The 26,249-nt window shown below is 43.7% G+C and overlaps 2 protein-coding genes across 3 annotated transcripts in view; one reads left to right on the forward strand and one right to left on the reverse strand.

Moving 5' to 3' along the window:
• Positions 1–9,337: 9,337 nt before the first annotated feature.
• On the reverse strand, positions 9,338–12,344 carry LOC101903402 (collagen alpha-1(I) chain). Its single transcript, XM_059889579.1, has 3 exons — positions 11,625–12,344; positions 11,267–11,445; positions 9,338–10,253 (listed from the first exon to the last, which is right to left on the reverse strand). The coding sequence occupies exon 1, from the start codon at positions 12,342–12,344 to the stop codon at positions 11,811–11,813; it is 534 nt and encodes a 177-aa protein (XP_059745562.1). The 3' UTR covers positions 9,338–10,253; positions 11,267–11,445; positions 11,625–11,810.
• MORC3 (MORC family CW-type zinc finger 3) overlaps positions 11,754–26,249 on the forward strand; it is a 44,214-nt gene continuing 29,718 nt past the window's right edge. Inside the window, exons 1-2 of one of the 2 annotated variants that reach the window (XM_059889577.1) lie at positions 11,754–12,721; positions 24,690–24,762. Coding sequence is in view for 1 of the 2 variants with exons in the window: in XM_059889576.1 (XP_059745559.1) it covers positions 11,780–11,818; positions 24,690–24,762 (112 nt within the window). In the remaining variant the exon portion in view is untranslated. The remainder of the gene's footprint in view (positions 12,722–24,689; positions 24,763–26,249) is intronic. The other variant, XM_059889576.1, reaches the window with a different exon arrangement.

A 26,249-nucleotide genomic window follows, 5' to 3' on the forward strand; every position in this document is an offset into this window, starting at 1 on the left:
TTTGTTCTCATAAGCCTATGAGTCTGTTTCTGTTTTATAAGTTCCTTTGTATCTTTTTTTTATACCACATATAAGCAATATCATATGATGTCTTTATCTGACTTCACTAAGTATGACAATCTCTGAACTCATCCCATGTTGCTTCAGTGGTCTGTATAGTTTTAATCATGCATGTGTGTGTGCTCAGTCATATCCGACTCTCTGCAGCTCCATGGACTGTAGCCCTCCAGGCTCCTCTGTTCATGGAATTTTCCAGGCAAGAATACTGGAGTGGATTTCCATTTCCGACTCCAGGGATCTTCCTGTCCCAGGGATCGAACCCACATCTCTTGCATCTCCTGCACCGGCAAGTGGATTCTTCACCACTGTGCCATCTGGGAAACCCCCACCAGCGAAAGCGAAGCTTGTGCTCACTCTCAGTATCCACAAGCCTATGTGTTGCATTAATTGACCTGAGTATCCACATAGATTGTGTATTTTATAAAAGAGAAAATGGAGATTTTTTTTTTTTTGGCCACATCACACGATATGTAGGATCTTAGCTCCCCGACCAAGGATCAAACCTGTGGCCCCTGCAGTGGAAGAATAGGAACTTAATCCCTGGGCAGCCAGGGAAGTCCCCGCATTTGTTGTTTTTGTTTAAGTATGAGGAAAAACAAAATTACCAGTTTTTTTTTTCCTTCCTCATGGAGGCTCTTCTCCACCCCATTTTGAAGATGACTGTTCTGACTCAGTTCCTCCTAGAAGGTAAACCAGGTGTCCAGCCCAAGGACCAAAGTGCCACTGCTCTGGGGGCAAGCAGTGAGCTGGAACCCCTGTTCTAAGAAAGCAGGGTTTGGAACACACGCGGCTGCAGGGGGGTGTGGTGAGAACAGAGCCCATATGAATGGGAATGACATGGTCGTTACCACTGGGGTGCTTTCCAGGGGCTGGGCGTGGCGCTGTGTCATCTGGGTTGTTTCCTAAGCTGCGGAGGAGGTAAGCAGTGTTACCCAATTCTACAAAGTCAACAGAGTCTGTGTTCGTCTTGGTCTAGAGCACTATGTCCTCAAGCCCAGTGCCAAGAAGAGTTCAACAGGAAAACCCCGGGAGGGCTGCTGCTGCGTGGCGAGGTATGGAAGACCACTTCTGAGGGCACCCTGCCCAGTGGGCTTCCTGCCAAACCTGGCCACCCTGGGGTCATGGCAGAGCGGGTGGCTCCCAAGGTGTGGTGAGGAGTATCTTAAAGGAGAACAAGCCTTATTTCCCAGTATGTGTGTATGCCCAGCAAAATTAGAAGGAGCTGGATGGGTCCAGACAGTTGATGAAGCCTCTAATTAAAAGCTTTGAACAACAACCTGGAAGACCAGACAGAATCTGGTCTTTGGAATAAAATTCTCATGTAAGACAATGCCCTCTACTAGGTATTATTTGCAGTTTAATTGTTGTTCAGTCACTAAGTCCTGTCCAACTCTTTGCGACCCATGGGCTGTAGCACACCAGGCTTTGGTCTCCTTCACCATCTCCTGGAGTTTGCTCAAATTCATGTCCATTGAGCCAGTGATACCATCCAACCATCTCATCCTCTGTCGTCCCCTGCCCCTCCTCTGCCTTCAGTCTTTCCCAGCACCAAGTTCTTTTCCAATGAGTCAGCTCTTTGAATCAGGTGACCAAAGTATTGGAGCTTCAACATCAGTCCTTGCAATGAACATTCAGTGTTGATTTCCTTTAGGATTGACTAGCTAAGGATCTCCTTGCTGTCCAAGGGACTCTTCCAAGAATTTTCTCTAGCATCACAATTCAAAAGCATCAATTCTTCAGTGTTCAGCTTTTCTTTATGGTCCAACTCTCACATCTGTACATGACTACTGGAAAAACCATACCTTCGACTACATGAACCCACAAACATGGAAAAGTAGCACCATCAAAGGAGAGACTGGTCATGTGGACCTGGACCAGCCAAGGAGTCCATTCTACACCAAGGGCCAACTGGATGTTGTGACAATCACTACAGTGGTATCTTGGCGATCGGGGGCTCCTCTCTAGTTGTGCTGTGCAGGCTTCTCACTGCGGGGGCTTCTCGTTGCAGAGCATGGGCTCTAGGCACGTGGGCTTCAGTATTTGCAGCACACAGGTTCAGGAGTCGTGGTGCACAGGTTTAGTTGCTCCACAGCATGTGGAATCTTCTCAGACCAGGGATTGAACCAGGGACCCCTGCACGGGCAGGGAGACTCCTATCCACTGAACCACGGGGGAGTCTGTATTATAAGTTGTTTTTGATGCCAGTGCTTCCTGGACCACTCTTGGAGAAACACTAGTTTGCAGAGCAATGAGTTCACAGAGATGATGGCTCTTATGGAAACAAAGAAGAAGCCGCAAGGCTGAAGCTTGTCTGGTTACTTTTCATCCTAAACTGGTAGCTCTTTCCAAGTGGTCCTCTATCTAAATCAGTATGCCTACCTTCAAGCCAAGGGGGAAATGGACTTTAAAATCGGGTCTAGGAAGAGAGTCCCCTAAAGAATTTAAGATAGAATTACCCTGTGATCCAGCAATTCCAGTAAAAACTGAAAGCAGAGTCACAAACAGATACTTGTACACCCACATCCGTGGCAGCATTATCCACAACAGCTGAGGTGGAAATAACCTGCATGTCCATCAATGGATGAATGGATAAACGTGGTATAGACATACAGTGGAAGATTATTCAGCCTTAAAAAGGAGTGAAATTCGGACACGAGCTACAACGTGGATGAACCTTGAGCCCATGATGCTAAGTGAAATAAACCAGTCACAAAAGGACAAATATGATTCCACGTACATGAGCTACCTGAACTAGTCAAATTCATAGAAAAAGGAAACAGAATGGTGGTTGTCACAGGCTGGAGGAGAAAGGACTGAGGAGTTAGTGTTCAATGGGCACAGAATTTCAGTTAGGGTTGAGAAAGTCCTGGAGATGGATGCTGTTGACAGTTGCATAACAATGTGAATGTAATTAATGTTGCTGAATTGTCCACCCAAGGGCTAAAATGATAAATGTTATGCTTTGTATATAATACCACAATAAAAGTTTTAAAATACTGTGAATTTAAAGTGAGAGCAGGGGAGATAGCCCAGGCCCCACCTTATCTGGCGAACAAGCATTTGTACCAGCCCAAGTTTCCCCCCACCCAAAGTCAACCAGAAGCAAGTGGGAGGGGGAATAATAAGAACAAACTTGCCCTTCAGTGTTTCAGCTTTAGAAAAAGAAGTTGCTTCACGTTTTACCCTAAATTGAAATTATAATAATGATTGTTGGGACTTCTCTGGTGGTCTGGTAGTTAAGACTTTGCCTTCTACTACAGGGCGTGGAGGTTCAATCCCTGTTGGGAAGCTGATATCCCACATACCTTGTGGCCAAAAAAAACAAAAACATAAAACAGAAGCAATATTGTAACAAATTCAATAATGAGTTGAAAAATGGCCCACATTGAAAAAAAAAATTTTGTTTTAAAGTAATGACTCTTGATGCCTGATGGGGTTTCTAGCCTCCTGAAGGCCTTAGCTCTCTCTCCTGTCTCCTCCAACCACTCGGGATTTCTCATCTGCTGCATTTCTTACATATGTTGTTTCATCCACTCGATACTGTTTTCTTCTTTTCACCTGGAAAAGACCAGCTCGAGTCATTTATTGGTTTATTCAACGGATATAGAGGAACCCGTCTTTGAGATCCAAACTCCCCAGGCCTGGTTCTTTCTACACCTCCTCAGGCTCAGCAAGGCACCTTCCCAGAGGGACCCTATGAAAACACCCAATAACGCAGAGCCCATAATTGGTCCAAGGCAAGCGCCCTTTTGTGGAAAAGACAGAGCCTGTCTCTTCGGTTCCTTTGCTGTCTGGCATCTACGGGCAGACGGCAGAGATCTAAATGAAGAACAGAAAGGTTGACTTATCTGCCCAAGGTGCTGCTGGAAGGAAGAAGAAGAACGGGAAGTAAAACTAAGTTTGAATGAATCAGTCTGTGGGACTATAGAGAGTGTGGGCTCCGGAAACTGGGTTTTCTGCCCCAATCTTGGCCTCTCCATCCCTCTAAGAATCCCCTTGCTGGGATTCCTGTGACTTCCCTCTGTGGATACAGGAGGGTGCTCTGCTTGGCGGCATTTCCCACCGCATCCTGCTGGTCCCAGCACTGCCCGATGACATAAGTCAGCCCAACCCAGCTGCAGCATCTCTGTGAGGACCACCCACTCTGACTTCACCAGGCTCATGCTGAATTCTTCCTGGACCCTTGGACAACCAAACGCTTCCATACCATATGGAGGGGGAGCACGTGACTGTGCACTAACTGCATGCTCGGGGAGCTTTGTGTTGTAGTAAAGGCACCACTGTAACTGACAGCCCTTGATTGCATATTCTCCCATATTTTCCTTCCAATTATTTTCTGTTTGTTTCTGAAGCTAAGCCAGGCTATCAATATACATTCCATCAGGAAAAAGACAAGTTGTTTAAAACTGTTGTGGGGGGGCGGCAGTAGAGCTTATGGCCAGATGAACAGTATGAATGGCCTAAACACGATAAATTCAACAGAAAGTGAACATGGGGACTTCCCTGGTGGTCCAGTAGTTAAGACTCCACACTTGGACTATGGGGAGCACGGGTTCGATCCTTGGTCAGAGAATGAAGATCTCACATGCTCTGTGGCACAGCCAGAAAAAAAAAGTTAATATGTACACATCAATATAGTTTTTTGATATCAATGTAATATATATATGTGACCTGTTATGAGATAGATAAATCTATCTTCCAATAACAACAATAATAAAACAGGGGGAAAAAAAACTTTTTAAGAGCTCCTTGAAGACAACCCTACGAAAGCAGACAAGAAGACTTGGAGCTAAAGGGAAGATTTACTAGATCTTGGAGAGGAAAATTCAACATCATCAAGTTATAAATGTTAACTTATTGAAGACTTGAGAGAACTAACCTCAGATCTTTATATTATAAAGCTAAAATAATTGGTACCAGTGCAGAAATGGACAAGAGATCAATAGGATAAACTAGTAATTCTATCAGCGGACCAAAACACACAGAAAAGTTTAACATGTAATAAAAGTAGAACTTCAAACTGTAGCGGGAAAGAAAGGTATCTTATTCAACAAATGGTTTTGGGAGAACCAGGTACCCAACAGGGGGAAAATAAGTTGTATTCATCTCTCACATCTTTCACCAAAATAAATCCCAAACAGATCAAAGATTGGAAACCATGACTAAAACATGAAGACGCTAGAAGAACTGAAGAAAAGGTATTTATAAAAAATAAGCCAACAATGGAGATGATCTTTCTTAGATGAACATAAATTCTAGGAGCCTAAGAGAAAGTTCTATAAGTTTTGGCTATGTAAATTTCCTTTTTAAAACTGCACAACACAAAATCATCAGAAGCAATGTAAAAGACAGCAGACAAAAATATTTGAGACATATTACAAAGGACTGATTTCTTCAGTACTGAAAGAACAATGAAAAGAAATAGAATAGAAATAGGGGCAGAAGATGTAAATAGAGGGTATGTATACACACACACACAATTGGCTTTTACAAATGTAAAATGATACCCATACTTACAACACGAGAAAAACATTGCTCTGAGATATTAGTCACTGACCATGGCAGCCAACATCAATTATAGGTGAACAGCATCTCTCCTCCATTGCTATAGAATATAAATTGGTACAAGTTCTGTGGAGAAAGTGGGGGCAATTTCTACCAAAAGTAAAAACGGATGGAGACTTCCCTGGCGGTCCAGTGGTTAAGACTCTGGGCTTCTACTGTAGGGGGCAGGTTCAATCCCTGGTCAGGGGACTACTATCACACAAGCCACATGTATATTTTTGATTTCACAATTCTACTGCCAGGAATTTACGATATACATGCATATGTGCAAAATGACTTATGTACAAGTTATTCATTGTAAATATTGATAATAGCAGGAAGTTTGGCAACAACCTCAGTGTCCACCAGTAGGAGATTGGCTACATAAATGACAACACAATATAATAAAATGTTAGGAAACAGTAAAATAATGTAATGAAATTTTTCATGCACAGCACTGAAGGATCTCTGAGAGATAGTCCATGGAAGTCAAGATGCATAGCTGTGTAGGTTTTTGAAAGCAACCAGTTTTCATATTGTGTTTGATTTAGGTCAGTGGGAAATTTTACTCTATTCTGATATTCTTACTCTTGTATGGAATTTTAAAATTTCTCTTTTCTTATTTTGGGCTGCTGACACCACAGATTGGGTGGCTTAAACAATAAACTAATTTCTCACAATTCTGTAATTGGGAAGTCCAAGGTCAAAGCACCTTGGAAATTTCCCAGTGGTCCAGTGGTTAGGACGTGGCACTCTCATCTGCCCAGGGTCTGGGTTCAATCCCTGGTCACAGAACTAAGCTCCCACAAGCTGTGTGGTGTGGCCAAAAAAACCCAGCACTTTCTTGGTTCTACCTGCTGTGTCTTCACATAACAGAGGGTTGGTTGAGGCATCTCTATAGAGTCTCTTTTACAAAGACTCTAATTCCATTCATGGGCTTCTCTGGTGGCTCAGCGGTAAAGAATCTACCTGCAATGCAGGAGATCTAGGTTCACTCCTTAGGTCGGGAAGATCCCCTGGAGAAGGGAATGGCAGTCCTCTCCAGTATTCTCACCTGGAGAATTCCATGGACAGAGGAGCCTGGGGGGCTACAGTCTATGGGATTGCAAAGAGTTGGACTCCACTGGACTGAGTGACTAACACTTTCACACTTTCAATCCCATTAATGAGGGACCCACCCTCTTGACCTAATTATCCTCCCAAAGGCCCCACCTCCAAATGCCATCACATGGCGGGGCTAGGTAACATGGATTTTTTTGCAGGGATGGGGGATACAAACATTCAGCACTCCCCAAAGAAGGTAGTTTTTAACTATTAAAATCATATCAACCTCAGCTTTGACATTTTTTAAAATGTCAGCTGAGTTCATCTGACATAAGCAAAAGCATTTACTTTCCTGAAAAAGCCCCTTTTATACCAATGTGGTTTAAGTTTAGTCCATACATGTCTGCCTCACATTTCTTTCATATGAGTAAGCCTTGAGAATGCAGAACTCTGCAGTATGCGCAACTGGGTTAAAAAACTTTTGGGAGGGGGGAGGCAACAATTTGTATGTACAGGTAAGTATTTGCTTCTACATGAATAGACTACTGTCTATTCCTGTTGCTGTTCTAACAAATTACTGTAATTTCGTGTCTTCAAACTGCAGGAATGTATTCAGAACCTAGAGTTCTGGAAGCCAGAGGTCCAAAACGAGCTGAAACCAAGGTGTCTGCAGAGACTCATTCTCTCTGTAAACTCTAGGGACTCTAGAATGGGGTTTCCTTGCCTTTCTAGTTTCTGAAGCTACAGTCCCTGCATTCTTTGGTTCATGGCCCTTCTCCACTTTCCAATCCAGCCACATAGCATCTTCAAGTCTCTAGAGAGATGCTTCAGTGGTAAGTGGCCTTCTGTGACCAAGTCTTTCTCTGCCTCTGTCTTATAAAGACACTTGTGAGCACATCTAGGGCACATCCGGATAATCCAAGCTAATCTCACTTCAAAATCCACGTTGCTGAACATCACATGGTTAATAAATGAATAACTTGGATTTGGGCCCAGGCAGACACTGTAGTATGCTATTCTAGTTTTTCTTTTTTTTAAAACAAAGTGCTAGTTGAGACTCACCAAATTGATCTCACAACAAACGAGCTGCAACTTACTGAATAAACAGCCAAGAGACTGTAGATTCCACAGGAATGGAAACCTCTGTTTTAGTCATCACTGCGTTCTAGGCCCCCTCACTTTGATAGACACAAAGTAGGTTCTCAATAAACAGTTGATGAAAGAGCCTCTGATGTAATAATATGATCTTAAACTTGGAAGGAACTGAGAAATTACCCAGTCCAGAGCATTGCAAATGGTATTGACTAGCATTCTTACTTAGGTGGTGTTTCACATGCCATTTATCCTGTGGACAAAGAATGTTACCTGCTGTATCAGTAAAGGAAGGATGTTGCGGCCATCAAATCATTAGCCACTGCCCACCTTGAGGGGATTCAGGATGGGGAAAAATAGGATACTGGCTCTAAATAGTTAAGGTGCACATCAAAGGGTTGATTTCAATAAGCCCAGACTCTTGCCTCTTCTCATATCAAGAAAAGCACTAAATTCACTAACTTGAGATGATTGGTTTTCTTTCAGTTCAGTCGCTCAGTCGTGTCTGACTCTTTGCGACCCCAAGGACTGCAGCATGCCAGGCTTCCCCGTCCATCACCAATTCCCAGAGCTTGCTCAAACTCATGTCCATCAAGTCGGCAATGCCATCCAACCATCTCATCCTTTGTCGATTAACTGTAATCTTTTGACACTCTGACTACCTAGGTGTTCTGCAAAAAGCCCTATCCTAGCTCCACCGTTACATCTTCAGAACAGTCCCTCAGAGCTGTCTGAGAGGCTGTCTTCTTGGCCTCAGTCCTCAGTATGTCCACTGAATAAAACATAATTCTTAACTTTTAGATTGTGCATTTTTTTTTCAGTTGAGAACCCAGTGGTCAATAGTAAGGGTAACAACAGAGCACAGGTTTTTTTGTTGTTATTTTTGATTGTATTTATTTATTTTTGGCCGTGTTGGATCTTGGTTGCTGTGTGCAGGTTTTCTCTCATTGTGGTGAGCAGGGGCTACTCTCTAATTGCAGTACTTGGGCTTCTCATTGCAGTGGCTTCTCTTATTTCAGAGCATGGGCATTAGGACACCACGTGGGCTAGCTGTCTTGCGGCATTTGGGATCTTCCAGGACCAGGGATCGTCCCCTGCATTGGCAGGCAGATTCTTAACCACTGGACCACCGGGAAAGTCCTGTTTGTTTTTAACATTTCCTCCTTTGTTCATTTATTCAAAACTATTTGGGCACTTAGAAATCTCAAACTGAAATAATTAAATAAAACAAAAACATGAGCTGCAGAGGAGTATGTAAGGTCTAGTTCCATACTGTAAATAGTATTTAGCGTATAGTAAATATGGAGTAATGTACACCAAATTCATATGTTCCCGTAAAGGGATTAGGGTAAGTGTTGTTTTATATTTCCATATTATCTGAATTTTACAAGGCAAATGTATTTCCTTTACAATTATAAAGATGCAATGAGGACTTCCCTGGTGGTCCTGTGGCTAGGACTCTGCGATCCCAATGCAGAGGCCTGGGTTTCATCCCCGGTCAGGGAACTAGATCCCACATGCTGTGACTAAAGATCCCGCATGCCACAAGACAGACCCTGGCATAGCCAAATAAGTATTTTTTAAAAAACGCAGTGAATATTTTAAGAAAAACCTTTTAACTCTTTATTTAAGGGCAGTATCTGACAGCCCTTGACTTATTAATTTCTTTCATTTTTCTTTGGCTGCTTGACAAGCAGGATCTTAGTTTCCCACCCAGGATGGAACTCCCGCCCCCTACAGCGGAATCTCCCCCTACAGAGGAATCTCCCCCTACAGAGGAATCTCAGAGGCGTAACCCCTGGGCCACCAAGGAAGTCCCAACTTATTCATTTCTGCTGCTAAGTCACTTCAGTCGTGTCCGACTCTGTGCGACCCCATAGATGGAAGCCCACCAGGCGCCCCCGTCCCTGGGATTCTCCAGGCAAGAACACTGGAGTGGGTTGCTATTTCCTTCTCCAATGCATCAAAGTGAAAAGTGAGAGTGAAGACGCTCAGTCGTGTCCGACATCCTACTAATTAGCCCAGGACCCAGCTCAAGGTCAATAGAGATACATGTACAGGAGCAAAAGGACTAAACTGCATATGAGAAAGGATTCTGTTTATCAGGATGAAGGGTGATAATTTTTTAGGCAAATCCCCAAAGTACAAGTCTTCATCTCATTAAGTGTTAGTCACTCAGTCATATCCAACTCTTTGCGACCCCATAGACTGTAGCCCACCAGGCTTCTCCGTCCATGGGATTCTCCAGGGGAGAATACTGGAGTGTGTTGCCATTCTCTTCTCCAGGGGATCTTCCCTACCCAGGGTTTGAACCCAGGTCTCCTGTCTTGCAGGCAGATTCTTCACCATCTGAGTCACCTCATCTCATTAAAGTTTCACAACATGATGACACTGGCGGGCATGAGACGGCTTTCTTCAGTGTAATTCACGTCCAGCCCAGTCAAGCACTTCAAGTGCACCTTTTTGGGTCACCAACACCCATGGCACCTGTCTTCAAACTTGGGGACCTCAAGCTGCAAAAGGAAAATCAAAAAAGAGTCAGTTTTGTACTGCTAAAAGAACTCTCCAGAGTGGAGCCAGAGGCCATTGAGGAAGTGACTTATGTCTCTGCCCAGACTGAATCTGACCTTTTGACCACTTATCGTCTAACAAAGATATCCAGGACATTTGCATAGGGTTCCAGAAATTCAAGACACTTATCTGGCCCATACCCTAAATAACTGGTGACAAATCCATCCCTTAAGGACGAATATTTTCTTTTACTATCAAAGTCAATCATAATTCCTGCAATACAACTTTAACAAAACTTGTGGATTTTGCCTTTATAACCCCCTGACTCTTTCTCTTCCCCAAACATTCTATTTTGCTAGAACCTGTGTATCCCCAGTTGTAATCCCCAAGACCCCAGACAGAGCTCTTTATTATTTGCAGCCTCCATACTGATTAATATCAATTAATCAGGAGAAATATAACCTCAGATATGCAGAAGACACCACCCTTATGGCAGAAAGCAAGGAGGAATTAAAGAGCCTCTTGATGAAGGTGAAAAGAAGAAAGTGAGAAAACTGGCTTAAAACTCAACATTCAGAAAACTAAGATCATGCATCCAATCCCATCACTTCGTGGCAAATAGATGGGGAAACAGTGACAGACTTTATTTTCTTGGGCTCTAAAATCACTGTGGATGGTGACTGCAGCCAAGAAATTAAAAGATGCTTGCTCCTTGGAAGAAAAGCTATGACAAACCTAGACAACATATTAAAACACAGAGACGTTACTGCGCCTACAAAGGTCCGTCTAGTCAAAGCTACGGTTTTTCCAGTAGTCAGGTACGGATGTGAGAGGCTGAGCACCAAAGAACTGATGCTTTAGAACTGTGCTGCTGAAGATGTTTGAGTCCCCTGGACTGCAAGGAAATCAAACCGGTCAATCCCAAAGAAAATCAATCCTGACTATTCATTGGAAGGACTGATGCTGAAGCTGAAGCTCCAATCCTTTGGCCACCTGATGCAAAGAGCCGACTTACTGGAAAAGATCCTGATGTTGGAGAAGATTGAAGGCGGGAGAAGGGGACGACAGAGGATGAGATGGCTGGATGGCATCACTGACTCAATGGACATGAGTTTGAGCAAACTCCAGGGGATGGTGATGAACAGGGACGCCTGGTGTGCTGCAGTCCATGGGGTCGTGAAGAGTCGGATACGACTGAGCGAGTGAACAACAAAATACCGATTACTGTTTGGCAAAGCCTGTAGGTTCAGTTACTACAGTCACCAGGTTGAGCCTTACGCATGCGCCTTACTCTGCAGGGCCCCCGCCCGGAGCCTGAAGCCCACCCACCTCTCTAGCCGTCCCGGCTTCCTTAAACCCCCGGGGGAATTTACCTGCCCTAAGCTCCCAACTACAAGGCGCCGGGAGGCGGAAGTCGGGGGGCGGGGTCAGCTACACGCGCCCCGCCCCGGAAATAGGCGGGCGCTCCGCAGCCACCTCCCAGTCTGATTGCGGCTGAGGCCGGTCCTGGCTTTGTAACTCGCTCAAGATGGCGACGCAGCCACCCAGCGGGATCCGCCTCAGCGCGGTGAGCAGCCGCGAGGGGTGGAGCGGGCCATGTCCCAGGAGGGCGGGCAGGCGGGCAAGCGAGGCGCGAGGGGGGAGAGGCCGGCGGTGGGCGGGGGCGGCTCGTCGGCCCGGCGCGGCGGCTTGGGGCCGTGGCGGGGCCGGGGCAGGCGGCGGCGGCCATCTCGCACCCGACGGCTGAGACGCGCGGCGGCGGCGGCGGCGGGGCAGGGCCGGGCCGCGTCTCGTTTCGTTTCCTCGGGTTTGGGTTTCTGTTTCGCCTCCGCGGCTTCGGGGCGGGGAGGCCCCTCCTCCTTGGCTCCCTCCCCCGGTTTGCCCCGCAGCTGTCGTCCGAGGGCGAGGCCTCGGCGGCCAGCCCGCCCCTCGGCCCCCGGGGGCCCCTGACCCGTTCCCGGCCTCTGCGGGCCCCCGGAGCGTCCCGGACTGCGGGGGGAGTGGCCGTCGGCGGCCAGAAATGCCCCGCGGCCTTGACGTCCTGGCGGCTGGCCCCGGGGTGCTGCGAGCTGGGACTCGTCTTCCTCATTCATTTCAATTCCTGCCGCCTTCCCTCCTGCTTCCCTGGGTGGCTGAGACGGTCGGAGCGTCCGCTCGCAATGCAGGAAGCCCGGGTTCGATCCCTGGGTGGGAAGATTCCCCTGGAGAAAGGGAATGGCAACCCAGTCCAGTACTCTCGCCTGGGAAATCCCATGGACGGAGGAGCCTCGTAGGCTGTACAGCCCACGGGGTCGCCAAGAGTCGGACACGACTGAGCGACTTCACTTTTCCCTCCACTTCATCCATCGGGAATCCAGATCGCTCCTAGGTGGTCACCGAGCTCTCCCGGTTTGCCCCGTCTCGTCTCCTGGCGGTGTCTCGTTCCGGAGCTTCTCGGCCTCTTGGAAATCCTTGAGCGTGTTTTATACCTGTGCGTTTTTGTTTTTGTTTTTTTTCCGGAGGGGGCAGCCACACAATAAATGAAAATTTCTCTGCCTCAAGAGTGTGGCAGAGAACCCCTACCCGATTCTCCTGAAAAAGTTGGCCTTGTTATGCAAAAATATACCTCTTCTCATCAGGGTGTTTGCTCAGGCCAGAGATTGGCTGTGCCAGTCTCATTATTCGAATGGTAATACCATTGCTTTAAAATGGTATTTTTGCCTTTTGACTTTCATTTGGCGAGATTCCTAACAGACCCCTCCTATCTTCTGACTTTTAACATTTTTTCCTGATGAGTGTGAAATTTTGCTTTACATTTGACTGAGAAGCTGAAAGTTTGTCACACTTCATTCACCCTTTTGATTTTGGGTTAAAAGAAACCTTCGTATAAAGAAAAAAAAAACAGCCCTGCATATTCCTTGCCCATTTTTCTATTTTCTGTTTCTTTTGAGGGGAACTTTTAAATTGGTTTATGAGTATTCTTTACATATCTTTAATAAAGGCTCCTTGGTTCCTAAGTGGTTTATTGAATGAGCTTGTATTTAGTAGATGGAATACAGAGAGCAATTTTATTCTTTCTTACCGCTGGCCTTAGACATTGTTGCTAATTCACCGGAGTGAATCTGGGCATATCCTGTTGCTTTCCAGTTAGCCTCAGGTACTGTTTAATCTGGGCTTCCCTGGTGGCTCAGACAGTAAAGAGTCTGTCTGCAGTGTGGGAGACCCGGGTTCTATCCCTGGGTCTGGAGGATCCCCTGGAGAAGGAAATGGCAACCCACTCCAGTATTCTGAAGTGACTTAGCAGCAGCCAGTATTCTTGCCTGGAAAATCGCATGGACGGAGGAGCCTGGCAGACTACAGTCCATGGGGTGACAAAGAGTCCGACACGACTGAGAGACTTTACCTGCACTTTCACTGTTTAATCACCGGGCTTCCCCCGTGGCTCAGATGGTAAAGAATCCACCTGCAATGCTGGAGACCTGGGTTCGATCCCTGGGCTGGGAAGAGCCCCTGGAGGAGGGCTTGGCAACCCACTCCAGTTATTCTTGCCTGGAGAATCCCCATGGATAAGGTAGCCTGAGGGCTATGGTCTATAGGATCGCAAAGAGCCGGACACGACTGAGCGACTAAGCACTTTAGCATTGTTAAATTACTTGAGAAGCTCTTCTTCAGTTTGAAGCCCGCTCCTTCCCTCAGATTGGGCCAAATTTTGGTCCAGAAAACTGGTGAGGAAAAGTGAACTGGGTTGTTTTTGTTTTTGTTTTCTTTCCCTTGCTGTTTCTGTACTTTGATTCTCTTCCCCACTCCCCAGCCCCTCCCAAGTTGCTGTCTCTGTCTCTTCAGGATTGAGAAGACAAAGAGAGCAAAGATAAGGGTCAGTACCATCTTGAGAGACTGGCACTGCGGTTAGCTGGTTCTCTGGGTGCAGCAGCTGCCCATGTGCTACATCTTTGTTTTGTGGCAAATACGGACTGTTTTGAAGCTCACTGTTGGAAATCTATCTGCAGCTTCTGGACTGTATTCCAAGTGGTCTGTTGCTTTAGGACAGGAGTTGGCAAACTGCAGTTTATGGGCCAAATCCAGCCTGCCACCTGTTTCTGTATGGCTACAAGATCCTTAAATGGTTGGGGGAAAAAAAGATCAAAGAATAATGTTTCGTAACATGAAAATTATGTGAAATAGATATTTCCGTTCCCATAAATAGTTTCATTTTTGAAGGTTTGATCATCCCTTTGGTATAGCTCTCAGATGTTGTTTATGGATTTGTCAAAAATCACAGAACATAAAGTGACACCCATAATGTGTGCAGATTTAAAAAAATCATTAGGTCTGTAAATTCTGAAATGGAATGCAGAGTGACAGAAACTTAAAAGTTTTGCTTTTTGCCTCCATGATTCTAAGTAAATGCTGATACCATTTTGTTGTTTTCCAGAAATCCTGCTATAGATTTAAGTGACACATACGCACACTCTTCAGTTCACTTTTTCTTTTGGTTGAATTACCATATGATTTATTATCACTCTTAGCATTATTCAGAAATGAGCCAGCCAAAACTGTGATTGCTTTTTCTTTGCTGTATAGCTTTGTGTTTTCCTTGAAGTTAGTAATTGATTTGTATTTGTTTGCTTAGTTTTTCTCTGTACTGATTACTCTTTCATCCAAACTTTCAGACAACTGGAAAATGTTTTCCAGATGTGTTCAAGCACACCCAAATTTTGTCATTTTTGCTGGCTCAGTTGTGAGTTGGGGACTTCCCTTTATCATTTTTATGGACATCTCCTTCCCCTTTTCTTTGTTTCTCCTTCCTATCACATATTCCTCTTCTGGGGTTTACTCTTGGCCGCCACCAATAGCTTAGTGACTGAGAGCATGGGTTCTGGAGCCCACGTGCCTGGGTTCAAAGTCTGACAGATAACTGGATGTGTGACCTGAAGAGAGAATAATCATCTTACCACCTAAAAGGGCTGCTTTAAAAACTGAGGCAATACACATAAAAGTCTTATAACAGTCCTCTGATTGCCATAAATACTCAGTAAATATTTGCTGTCTTTGTTACTGTTAACAGTGAAGCCTATCCGTTTTTCCAAAAACAGATGTAGCTTCTTGAGAACAGAGTACATGGGAAGAACATTTATGTGTCTTTTCTTGGAAATACGTTTATGCTACCCTTGCTCTTTCTTTACATATAATCTGGCTGGGCTTGAAATTCTAGATTAGAAGTGATTTCTTGTCAGAATTTTCAAGGCATGCTTTATTGTTTAATAGAGTCCTATGCATTATACTGGGCTTCCCCTGGTGACTGAGATGGTAAAGAATCCACCTGCAATGAGGGAGACCTGGGTTCCATCCCTGGGCTGGGGAGATCCCCTGGAAAAGGGCATGGCTACCCACTCCAGATTCTTGCCTGGAGAATCCCCATGGACAGAGGAGCTGGCTGGGCTACAGTCCATGGGGTCTCAAGGAGTCAGACACAACTTTGTGACTAAGCACGCCTGCAATACATTGTTCTAGTACTTAGGCTATAAACCTGTAATAATATCAGGGAAATTTTCTCAGATTTTTGACAGCAATTTCCTGTCTGTTTTTCTGTTTTTGTTCATTTTGTTTTCTCACTGCTTTTTCTTTTCTTTTGGGGAGATTTTCTCCATTTGATTTCCTACCTTATACCATGTATATTAGAAACATTGTCTTATTCTCCAAATATCTTTAAAAACACTTTCTCCATTTGATCTACCTTTTACCATGAATTTAATTATTAGAAACATTGTCTTGTTCTCCGAATATCTTTAAAAACATTTTCTCCATTTGATCTCCTACCTTTTACCATGAATTTAATTATTAGAAACATTGTCTTATTCTCCGAATATCTTTAAAAAACTCAACAAAATAATTATTCTTGTCACTGGCTGTATTATTCATAGTATTTTTGAAGTTTTCTTTTGTTCACTGCATTGCCTCTGTCTTCTTTATGTTCTTTTTACTGTGTGTTGTTTTTTATTCTAATTTTAACATTCTCAAGTGTGCTTATGTTTCCAGATGAGACACTAAAAGCTGGATGTTCATACCTGAATAGAGCTTGTCGTTTGGTGGGTTTCAGTATTGGGTGATCAGGTAGGAAGAGCCAGCTTGTCGTTGGAGTACTCTGTGTCAGAGTCTGTTGATCCTAGATAATAAAAATGTTAGACCAGAAAATAAGGATGTTTCGAATAACTTTTGGAGAAGGCAGTGGCACCCCACTCCAATACTCTTGCCTGGAAAATCTCATGGACAGAGGAGCCTGGTAGGCTGCAGTCCATGGGGTCACTAAGAGTCAGACATGACTGAGCGAGTTCACTTTAACTTTTCACATTCATGCATTGGAGAAGGAAATGGCAACCCACTCCAGCATACTTGCCTGGAGAATCCCAGGGATGGTGGAGCCTGGTGGGCTGCCGTCTGGTCTGTGGGGTTGCACAGAGTCGGACACGACTGAAGCGACTTAGCAGCAGCAGCAGCAGCAGAATAACTTTGGGGCTTCCCTGGTGGCTCAGTGATAATGAATCCACCTACCAATGCAGGAGTTCAATAGGACAACGGGGGTGGGGAAAAAAGCAGTCAAAAAGCAAGGAATTATCATTCCCCAAATCTGTCTTCCCATGTGGCTTAGGAGATTCAGGTTCTATCCCTGGGTCAGGAAGATCCCAGCAGAAGGAAATGGCAACCCACTCCAGTATTCTTGCCTGGAAAATTCCATGGACACAGGAGCCTGGTGGGCTACGGTCCATGGTATTGCAGAGATTCGGATATGACTGAGCAATTGTGCACCAGTGCAGGAGACCTGGGTTTGATCCCTGGGTCAGGAAGATCCCATGGAGAAGGAAATGGCAACCTACTTCAGTAGTCTTGCGTGGAAAATTCCATGGACCCAGGACCCTGGCAGGCTACAGTCTGCAGGGTTGCAAAAATGTCGGAAACGACTTAGCGACTAAACAACAATAAAATAACTTTTAAAATAATTTTTTTTTAAGTGAGGGGGGAAAATGCTGTTCAGAGTAGCATGGTACAATTGTAAAAGAGCCAAATAAAAATTTTAGAAATCATTCCTTTTTCCCAGAGGGGAATTCTGCATCTGGTCTCCAGCCATGGCATAGATAATCCTGGCTGCTAGCTCTTCTGGTAGCTCAGCAGGGGACAGGAGATGGGAGTGTCACGTTGTTCAGTTTGCTCACCTGGTTTTTGTTTATTATTGTGGTAAACTACACATAACATAAAATTTACCGTCCTAACCATTTTAAGCCTGTAGCTCAGTAGTGTTTTGTACATCCACATTGTTGTACAGCCAGTCTCCAGAACCCTTCATCTTGCAAAACTAAAACTCTGAACCCATGAAAAAATAACTCTTCGTTCCACTTTGCACCAGCTCCTGGCAGCCACCATTTTACCTTCTGTGAATTTGACATCTATGGGTACATCATATAAGTGGAATCATACATCATTTGTCTCTTTATGGTTAACTTATTCCACTCGGCATAACGTCCTCGAGGTTCATGCATGTTGTAGCGTGTGCTAAAGTTTCCTTCCCTTTTAAGGCTGAACAACATTCCGCTGTATATTCAAGTGTGCCACATTTGTTCATTTGTTCATCAGTCGGTATTTGTTTTGCTTTCACTTTGGCTGTTAGGATAATGCTGCTCTGATCACAGGTGTGCAAATATCTCTTCAGGACCCTCCTCTCACTACTTTACACAAAATAAACAAACAGTAAGGACCTACCTACTGTACAGCAGCACAGGGAGCTATATTTAATATCTTATAATAACGTATACTGGAGAAGAATCTGAAAAAGTGTATATGTGTGTGTGTATATATATGTATACATATAAAATCACTTTGAAATACATATAAGACAGAATCACCTTGCTGTACACCTGAGACTATCACAGCATTGTAAATCAACTGTATTTCAGTTAAGGGGAAAAAGACCCTGCTTTCAGTTCTTTTCAGTTTATACCTAGAAGTCAAATTCCTAGATCATATGGTAAATCTACATTTAGTTTTTTGAGGACCTTCCATATTGTTTTCCACACTGGCTTCACCATTTTTGTTGTTCAGTCGCTAAGTCGTGTCCGACTCCTTTTGACTCCATAGACTGAAGCATACCAGGTTTCCCTGTCCTTCACTATCTCCCGGAGTTGGTTCACACTCATGTCCACTGAGTTGGTAATGCCATCCAACCATCTAAACTTTCTGTCGTCCCCTTCTCCTGCCCTCAATCTTTCCTGGCATCAGGGTCTTTTCCAGTGAGTCGGCTTTGTGCATCAGGTGGCCAGAGTATTGGAGTTTCAGCTTCAGTCGTTCCAGTGAATATTCAGGGTTGATTTTCTTTAGGATTGACTGGTTTGATCTCCTTGCTCTCCAAGGGACTCTCAAGAGTCTTCTCAACACCACATTTCAAAAACATCAATTCTTTGGCACTCAGCCTTCTTTTTGGTCCAATTCTCACATCTGTACACGACTACTAGAAAAACTATAGCTTTGACTGTACGGACTTTTGTCAGCAGAGTGATGTCTTTGCTTTTTAATACGCTATCTAGGTTTGTCATAGCTTTTCTTCCAAGGAGCAAGCATCTTTTAATTTCATGGCTGCAGTCACTGCCTGCAGTGATTTTGGAGCCCAAGAAATTAAAGTTTGTCTCTGTTTCCATTGTTTGCCTATCTGCCATGAAGTGATGTGACTACATGCCATGATTTTAGTTTTTTGAATGTTCAGTTCTAAGCCAGCTTTTTTGCTCTCCTCTTTCACCCTCAGCAAGAGGCTCTTTAGTTGTCCTCGCTTTCTGTGTTAGAATGGTATCATCTGCATGTTGGAGGTTGTTGATGTATCTCCTGGCAATCGTGATTCCAGCTTGTGATAAGTTAAATAACCAAGGTGACAATTTTCAGTCTTGACATACTCTTTTCCCAATAACCAGTCTGTTGTTCTATGTCCAGTTCTAACTGTTGCTTCTTAACCTGCATACAGCTTTCTCAGGAGGCAGGTAAGATGGGTCTGTCTGATATTCCCATCTCTTTAAGAATTTTCCACAGTTTGTTGTGACCCACACAAAGGCTTTCACATAGTCAATGAAGCAGATGTTTTTCTGGAAGTCCTTTGTTTTTCTGTGATCCAGTGGATGTTGGCAATTTGATCTCTGGTTCTTCTGCCTTTTCTAAATCCAGCTTGAGTATCTAGAAGTTCACGGTTCATATACTATTGAAACCTGGATTGGAAAATTTTGGGTATTACTTTGCTAGCTTGTGAGATGAGTGCAATTGTGCAGTAGTTTGAACATTCTTTGGCATTGCCTTTCTTTGGGACTGGAATGAAAACTGACCTTTTCTAGTCCTGTGGTCGGGTGCACAGGAATTCCAGTTGCCTTACAGCCTCTCCAATACTTGTTATTTTCTGTTTTTGTTGTTGTGGGGTTTTTTGTTGTTGTTTTTAATAATGATCATGCCTTTGAGTGTGAGGTGGTATCTCATTGTAGTTTTGATTTTCATTTCCTTAATGATTAGAGATATTGAGCATCTTTGGAGAAATATCTTGGTGAGGCCTTTGCCCATTTTTAAATCTGTTGATTGTCTTCTTGTTATTGAGTTGTGAGAATTCTTTATATATTTTGCATACTACTTGATTTGCTGGGTTTTTTCCCCTGTTCTGTAGGTTGCCTTTTCACTCTGTAGAATGTGTCACTTGATGTAGAGGAGTTTTAAATTTTAGTACAATTCAATTTATTTTTTCTTTTGTTTCTTGTGCTTTTGGTGTCATGTCAAAATCATTGCCAAACCCAATGTCATAAAATGTTTCCTCTGTGTTTTCTTCTAAAGATTCTAGAGTTTCAGCCCTGAAGGTAAGGTCTTTGATTCATTTTGAGTTGATTTTTGTTTATGGTGTAGGGGAAGGGTATGACTTTTTGTACTGTCCAGGGGATTCTTGTGGCAAGAATACTGGAGTGGTTTGCCATTCCCTCCTCCAGTGGACTGTGTTTTGTCAGAACTCTCCTCTGTGATCCGTCTGTTTTGGGTGACCCTCCACAGCATGACTCGTACCTTCACTGAGTTATGTAAGCCCCTTCGCCACCAGAGGGGTATGATCCATGAAGGGGGTTGAAGGCAAAAGGAGAAGAGGGTGGCAAAGGATGAGATAGTTGGATGGCATCATCGGTACAATGGACATGAACTTGAGCAAACTCTGGGAAATAGTGGAGGATAGGGAATCGGAATCCGGGCGTGCTACAGTCCATTGGGTCACAAAGAGTCAGAGACAACTTAGTGACTGAGCAGCAACAAGGGTACAACTTGATTCTTTTTATGGATATCAAGTTTTCCCAGCACTATTTGTTGCAAAACTGTCTTTTCCTCATTAAATGGTCTTTACACACTTGTGGAAAGTAATTTGACTATTTATTTCTGAACTGTTGACTGGCTTGCTTTTAATCCACCTGTTTTTGGTTTTCTCTGAGTCCATGGCCATCAGTTTCTCCAGAGAACAGACCTCTTGTCTTTTCATGGTTTGCTGAGTGTAGTTGAAGGACTTGCTCAGGGTAAAAGGATCTGGGAATCTTTCTTCTTTAAATACTTTCAGCCTTTCCCATTTTTCATATGACATCTAGTATCTTTGACTTCAAAGGAGCAAAAGTCTTATTTCCTAAATCTTCCTGGGATTGCCAAGGTTTCTGACCTACTTGTTGGTTTTCCCGTCTCCTGCAGGCTTTGGGTTTAGCTCTTTCCAGGATATTGAAGTAGTTGTCACTGCTCTGTACTCTCCAGTTTCCAAGCTGCTATTTTGTCTACTGTTGTCAATCACTGCTTTGGTTCTTTTTGTTCTCCTGTGTTTATGCACCCCCACTCCCTTTCCTTCGTTAGGTAGCAGCTCCAAGAGGGAGCCAAGGTAAACACTGTCTGTGTGTTCAGGCGTCCACATTTAAAGTCTTATATTTAAAGGATTTTTAAAATTTGGGACCGTTTGTTGATTCTAAAAATTCTGTTCATTCTTTAAAATATATGGTCTTCATTGCATCTCCCTTTTTGTGTGTTTTTTGGAGGGGAGTCTTACTTTTTAAAGGTCTAGCTATTTCAAGGGATTCTTATTTTATACGGCTTCCCTGGTGGCTCAGTGGTAAAGAATCTGCCTGCAATGCAGGAGACCCAGGTTCGATCCCTGGGTTGGAAAGATCCCCTGGAGGAGAGCATGGCAACCCACTCCAGTACTCCTGCCTAGAAAATCCCATGGACGGAGGAGCCTGGCAGGCTACAGCCCATGGGGTCTCACAGAGTCGGACACAACTGAAGCGAGCAGCAGCAGCAGTTTTATAGGCTGATATTTCTTTTTCCCAGTGTTGAAGTTGGGGGTGCACTAAGACTACTGTGTCTTGTCTGCAGATATTTTCTCCTGGTGGATTGTTCCCTTAAACGTTATCTTAGATTGTGTACTCAAATATTCCCCAAGTAATGACCCAGAGAATCGTGTGCAGTCTGGTTGAGGCTGTGTCTCCACAGTGGTTCTGCAGGTTAAATGGAAACACTTAACCCAAGTGAAGGCATGCCTCTTTACAGAACTTTATGGTACACTGGTACACTTTTTTTTTTTAACCTTGACTGCAGACCGAAACAGACAAGCTTCTCGTTGGGCATATTTCCCCTGCCCTCCTTTGTATTGAGGTAGGAGGGGGCAGCTACCTTCAAGTACATGCTTCTCTGCCATATTTCCAATCCACAGTCACCATTAAAATGGAAACCTTCATATTCCAGTTAAGCACCCCACTCTAGTCCCTAGGGTATCCCTATTTTCAAATCTTATTTTTGTTTTTAATTTCTTCTTGACTTGAGGCCCTTGAGTATTATCTTTATTTATATGTGAGCTCAGTTGTGCCTTTAAAGGTATGTTCATAGTTCATTCATAGTCGCTCAGTCGTGTCCAACTCTCTGCGACCCCATGGACTGTAGCCTGCCAGGCTCCTCAGTCCATAGAATTTTCCAGGCAAGAGTACTGGAATGGGTTGCCATTTCCTACTCCAGGAGAATCTTCCTGACCCAGGGATTGAACCCATGTCTCTTGCATCTCCTGCTTTGGCACTGGGATTCTTTACCACTGCTCCACCTGGGACTTTAACGGTATGCTTACCTTAAAAAAAAAAAAAAAGAACACACACTTATAATGCTTATTATGTCCCAGGTGTTCTTCTGAGTATTTACAAATATTAAGTTATTTAATTCTCCTAACATCTTGGTAAGCTGCTGTTACTATCATCCTCGTTTTCACAGACGATAAAACCTGAGGCACAGAAGGTTCAGTTGCTTACCTGGGATCAGGATCACACATCTAGTTAAAAGATACTCCAGAGGCTGTGTGTGTGAGATCAGGATCATGAGTCTAATTAATGATATTCCATTGGGCTCTGTGTGTGTGTGATCGGTGTGTATGATCTGTGTGTGTGTGTGTGTGTGTGTGATCAGATACTCCATAGTCTGTCTGGGGTGGGTGGGGGGGTGTGTGTGTGTGTGTGTGTTGGCTGTTCTAGGGAGTTTTTCTTTCCAGCTAATTGTTTTAGAGATGAGAATTAATAATAGCTATACATAATGCTTGTGTTTAAATACACCAAAAGCCACTGTTTAGCATTCATCATTTTTCACTGACGCCTTCTTGCTTTGTTCCACTGGGACTCTTACCCAGGAAACAATGTGTACCAACTTTTGGAGGTGGTGTGTAGAATGAAGTCATTAAATGAAAGTTGACAGTTTGCACACAGTCTGCCAGATATCTAAAATCCAAGTATTACAACAGGAACCTAAATACCCAGTTTCTAACTCCAGACTTCACCCCAGTGTCATTTGTGCCCAGTTGTGTCCGGCTATCTGAACCCTGTGGACTGTAGCATGCTGGGTTTCTCTGTCCATGGAATTTTCTAGGCAATAGTACTGGAATTTTTGCCGTTTCCTACTCCAAGGGATCCTCCCAACCTAGGGATCAAACCTGCATCTGCTGCAGAATACCCAATTTCTAACTCCAGACTTCACACCTAACAAATTCATAAAATAGAGAACAAAGACAAACTCTTCTAAGGGTTCTGGTGTCGATTAGTCATTCTTTCCTTTGGTAGCCGACACCCCAAGACCATACCCCATAGTAGGATTTAGAATGGCTGAGGAGTGTTCTTTTATAAATGGAGAAGTGATGGTTGCACAAGAGGAGGGCCTGGGATAGGACTCGGGTGGACTAATTGACAGGAGGTTTCTTGTAGAAGATGAAGGTCTGGAAATTGATTTTCTTTGTAAAAACTCTTTGTTTTAGGAAGTTCTGAAATTCCTTGTACACTGTTATTACATAGATAAATGCTGTAGAAAGTCAGAATTCCATGTACTCCAGTTTGCAAACCACTCTTGTACAGAATACCTTTTCTCACATGTGTACTTCAACCTGATGGTAAACATGCTTGAGGATTGTCTAAAATCGAGGGTGGACAGAGGAAAAGCAGCGCTTTTTCTGACACCTTGTGGCAGCAGCTGAACACTACAAATGTTTGGTTATAGTCATATCTCTAGGCTCTTCACATGAAACACTTAAATTGCCTCTTTTTTCTTCCTTAAATATGAGATAATCTGTTCAAAATGAACACAGAAAAGTCCTCATTTCATGAAAATTCTCTGCATATTGAAATATCCAAGCCTCAGCCTTTTTAAACCATTTGTGCATTTTTACACATTTGATATCTACATTAGTCAGGATTAAGAGAGTGCCCTGTATGATTAACATACTCTTCCATACTTTATTACGATGAATCAGACAAAATCTCTGGAAGTCAAGGATGTTTGTTGCATTTGAGCTGTTACTTGACATTGTTTGAGGACTTTATAGATATGTTTATTAAGCTTAATGCACAAAAGGTGAAAATATCCCTTTGACAAAGTCTTAGTTTTATCTCATGGTAAATTTGAGGTGGCTCTAGTGGTAAAGAACCCACCTGTCAATGCAGGAGACATTAGAGATGTAGGTTCGATCCCTGGATCTGGAAGATCCCCTGGAGGAGGACATGGCCATCTACTCCAGTATTCTTGCCTGGAGAATCCCATAGACAGACGAGCCTGGAGGGCCCATGGGGTCTCAGAGAGTGGGACACACCTGAGCAACTAATGCTCTCAATTTTGAGGCAGGTCCAGCAGGGTGGGGCACTTTGGAATTGGGCCCTTTCTGATATGACTCTGGATTGGTGGGCCCAAGGAGGCAAGGAGTTTGTCGCCCATCTTAATGAGAAACTGGCTGATTTTCAGCCTCATTTTCCAGGAATCGAATCTGGGTTTTATCTTCCAGGTATCTCCTGGCACAAGCAGTTAAGTCATTTTTGCTTGATCTTGGTGTTAATACTGTGATGGAAGATTATTTTGGCTTCTGTTTGCAAAAGTGAGACCTTAATTAATTTACATGAATCATTGATTTGTTTCAGCTTTGCCCGAAGTTTTTACATACAAATTCTACAAGTCACACTTGGCCATTTAGTGCAGTCGCTGAATTAATAGGTAAGTAAATTGATGTTTCATATATAATCTCCTGCTGGCAATTGAAGTTCTAGAAAGCTTTTTATTGAAAAGTAACATGAAGATGTGCTTTTTGAAAAAAACCAAGTGTGTCAGTGATAACATTAATAAAGGTTACCTAGCATCACAACCATTCAGACTAGTCTCCGATCGGTCGTTGCCCAGGTTTCCCTGTATACTATTGTTTTAAGTATTTCCCTATACTACTGTCAGAGCAAAGTATTTTAATTTGCAGAGTTCCTGAAGCATTTATGTTGAAAATATTTTTTTGTCTCATCATAAAAGAAATAGGTCTGTTGCCAAAAAATGATAATTATGTTTAAAGTTGGAAATTATTTATAGTACTTTTCTGCTATTAGTAATTAGGAGGTTTTATTTATACATACATATGTATTTGGCTGTGGTGGGTCTTTGTTGCTGCACGTAGGCTTTCTCTAGACGTGGTGAGCAGGGGCTACTCTTCCTTGCGGTGTGTGGGCTTCTCTCGTTGCAGAGCACAGGCTCTCGGTGCACGGGCCTCAGCAGGTGCAGCTCTCAGGTTCCATCGGCTCGGTAGTTGTGGTCTACTGGCTTAGCTGCTCTGAGGCATGTGGGGTCTTCCTCGACCAGGGATCGAACCAGTGTGCCTTGCGTTGCAAGGCGGATTCTTAACCACTGGACCTCCAGGGAAGTCCTAAAAGTGTTCTAGTGAACATGAGAAAAGAGGCAAGGTCCTGATTGGATTTGCATTATGGTTTTTCTTTGGTAAAATTCATACACATGAACTGTTTGATTTAAATGTGTTTAAGAAACAGATAATAAAGGAAAACTATATTTTTGGGAATTCTTAGATACACTTTAGATTATTTGTCAAGGAAGGGTTCTAAAGTGGATGCACCAAGAATAAGGAAAGAAAGAAAATTTGAGAACCCTTCTTTTCTTTATTCCTGATAGTTCAGTTGGTAAAGAATCCGCCTGCAATGCAGGAGACCCAGGTTTGATTCCTGGGTTGGGAAGATCCTCTGGAGAAGGGATAGGCTACCCATTCCAGTATTCTTGGGCTTCCCTGGTGGCTCAGCTGGTAAACAATCTGCCCGCAATGTGGGAGACCTGGGTTTGATCCCTGGGTTGGGAAAATCCCCTGGAGGAGGGAAAGGCTATCCACTCCAGTATTCTGGCCTGGAGAATTCCATGGATTATAATAGGCCCTGGGTCACAAAGAGTCGGACATGACTGAGTGGCTTTCACTTCCTTCTTTTCTTTGGTGTAGTTAGATTTTCCAAAGTCCCTAACATGTTCTGTTGAGATGTAAACTCTGAAGTGTAAATGAGATAACATTGCAGCTATTCATGGTCACTCTTTTTCCTTTTTTATGGCAACCCAGAGGAACTACTCAGCTAGGATTGTTCATCCGTACATAGTACTTATCTAGTTTTGGGATAGGACAACTGAAAGCCGTTATGCTCTTTGTGGTGTATCACATTTTAAGT

This window comes from Bos taurus, chromosome 1 (genome assembly GCF_002263795.3).
Source record: "Bos taurus isolate L1 Dominette 01449 registration number 42190680 breed Hereford chromosome 1, ARS-UCD2.0, whole genome shotgun sequence".
In the NCBI taxonomy this organism is placed as follows: Eukaryota; Metazoa; Chordata; class Mammalia; order Artiodactyla; family Bovidae; genus Bos; species Bos taurus.

What these genes read in the sequence shown, in the direction of transcription:
- LOC101903402 (XM_059889579.1), bottom strand. Translation starts at nt 12,344, where the DNA reads ATGAATGAGGAAGACGAGTCCCAGCTCGCAGCACCCCGGGGCCAGCCG.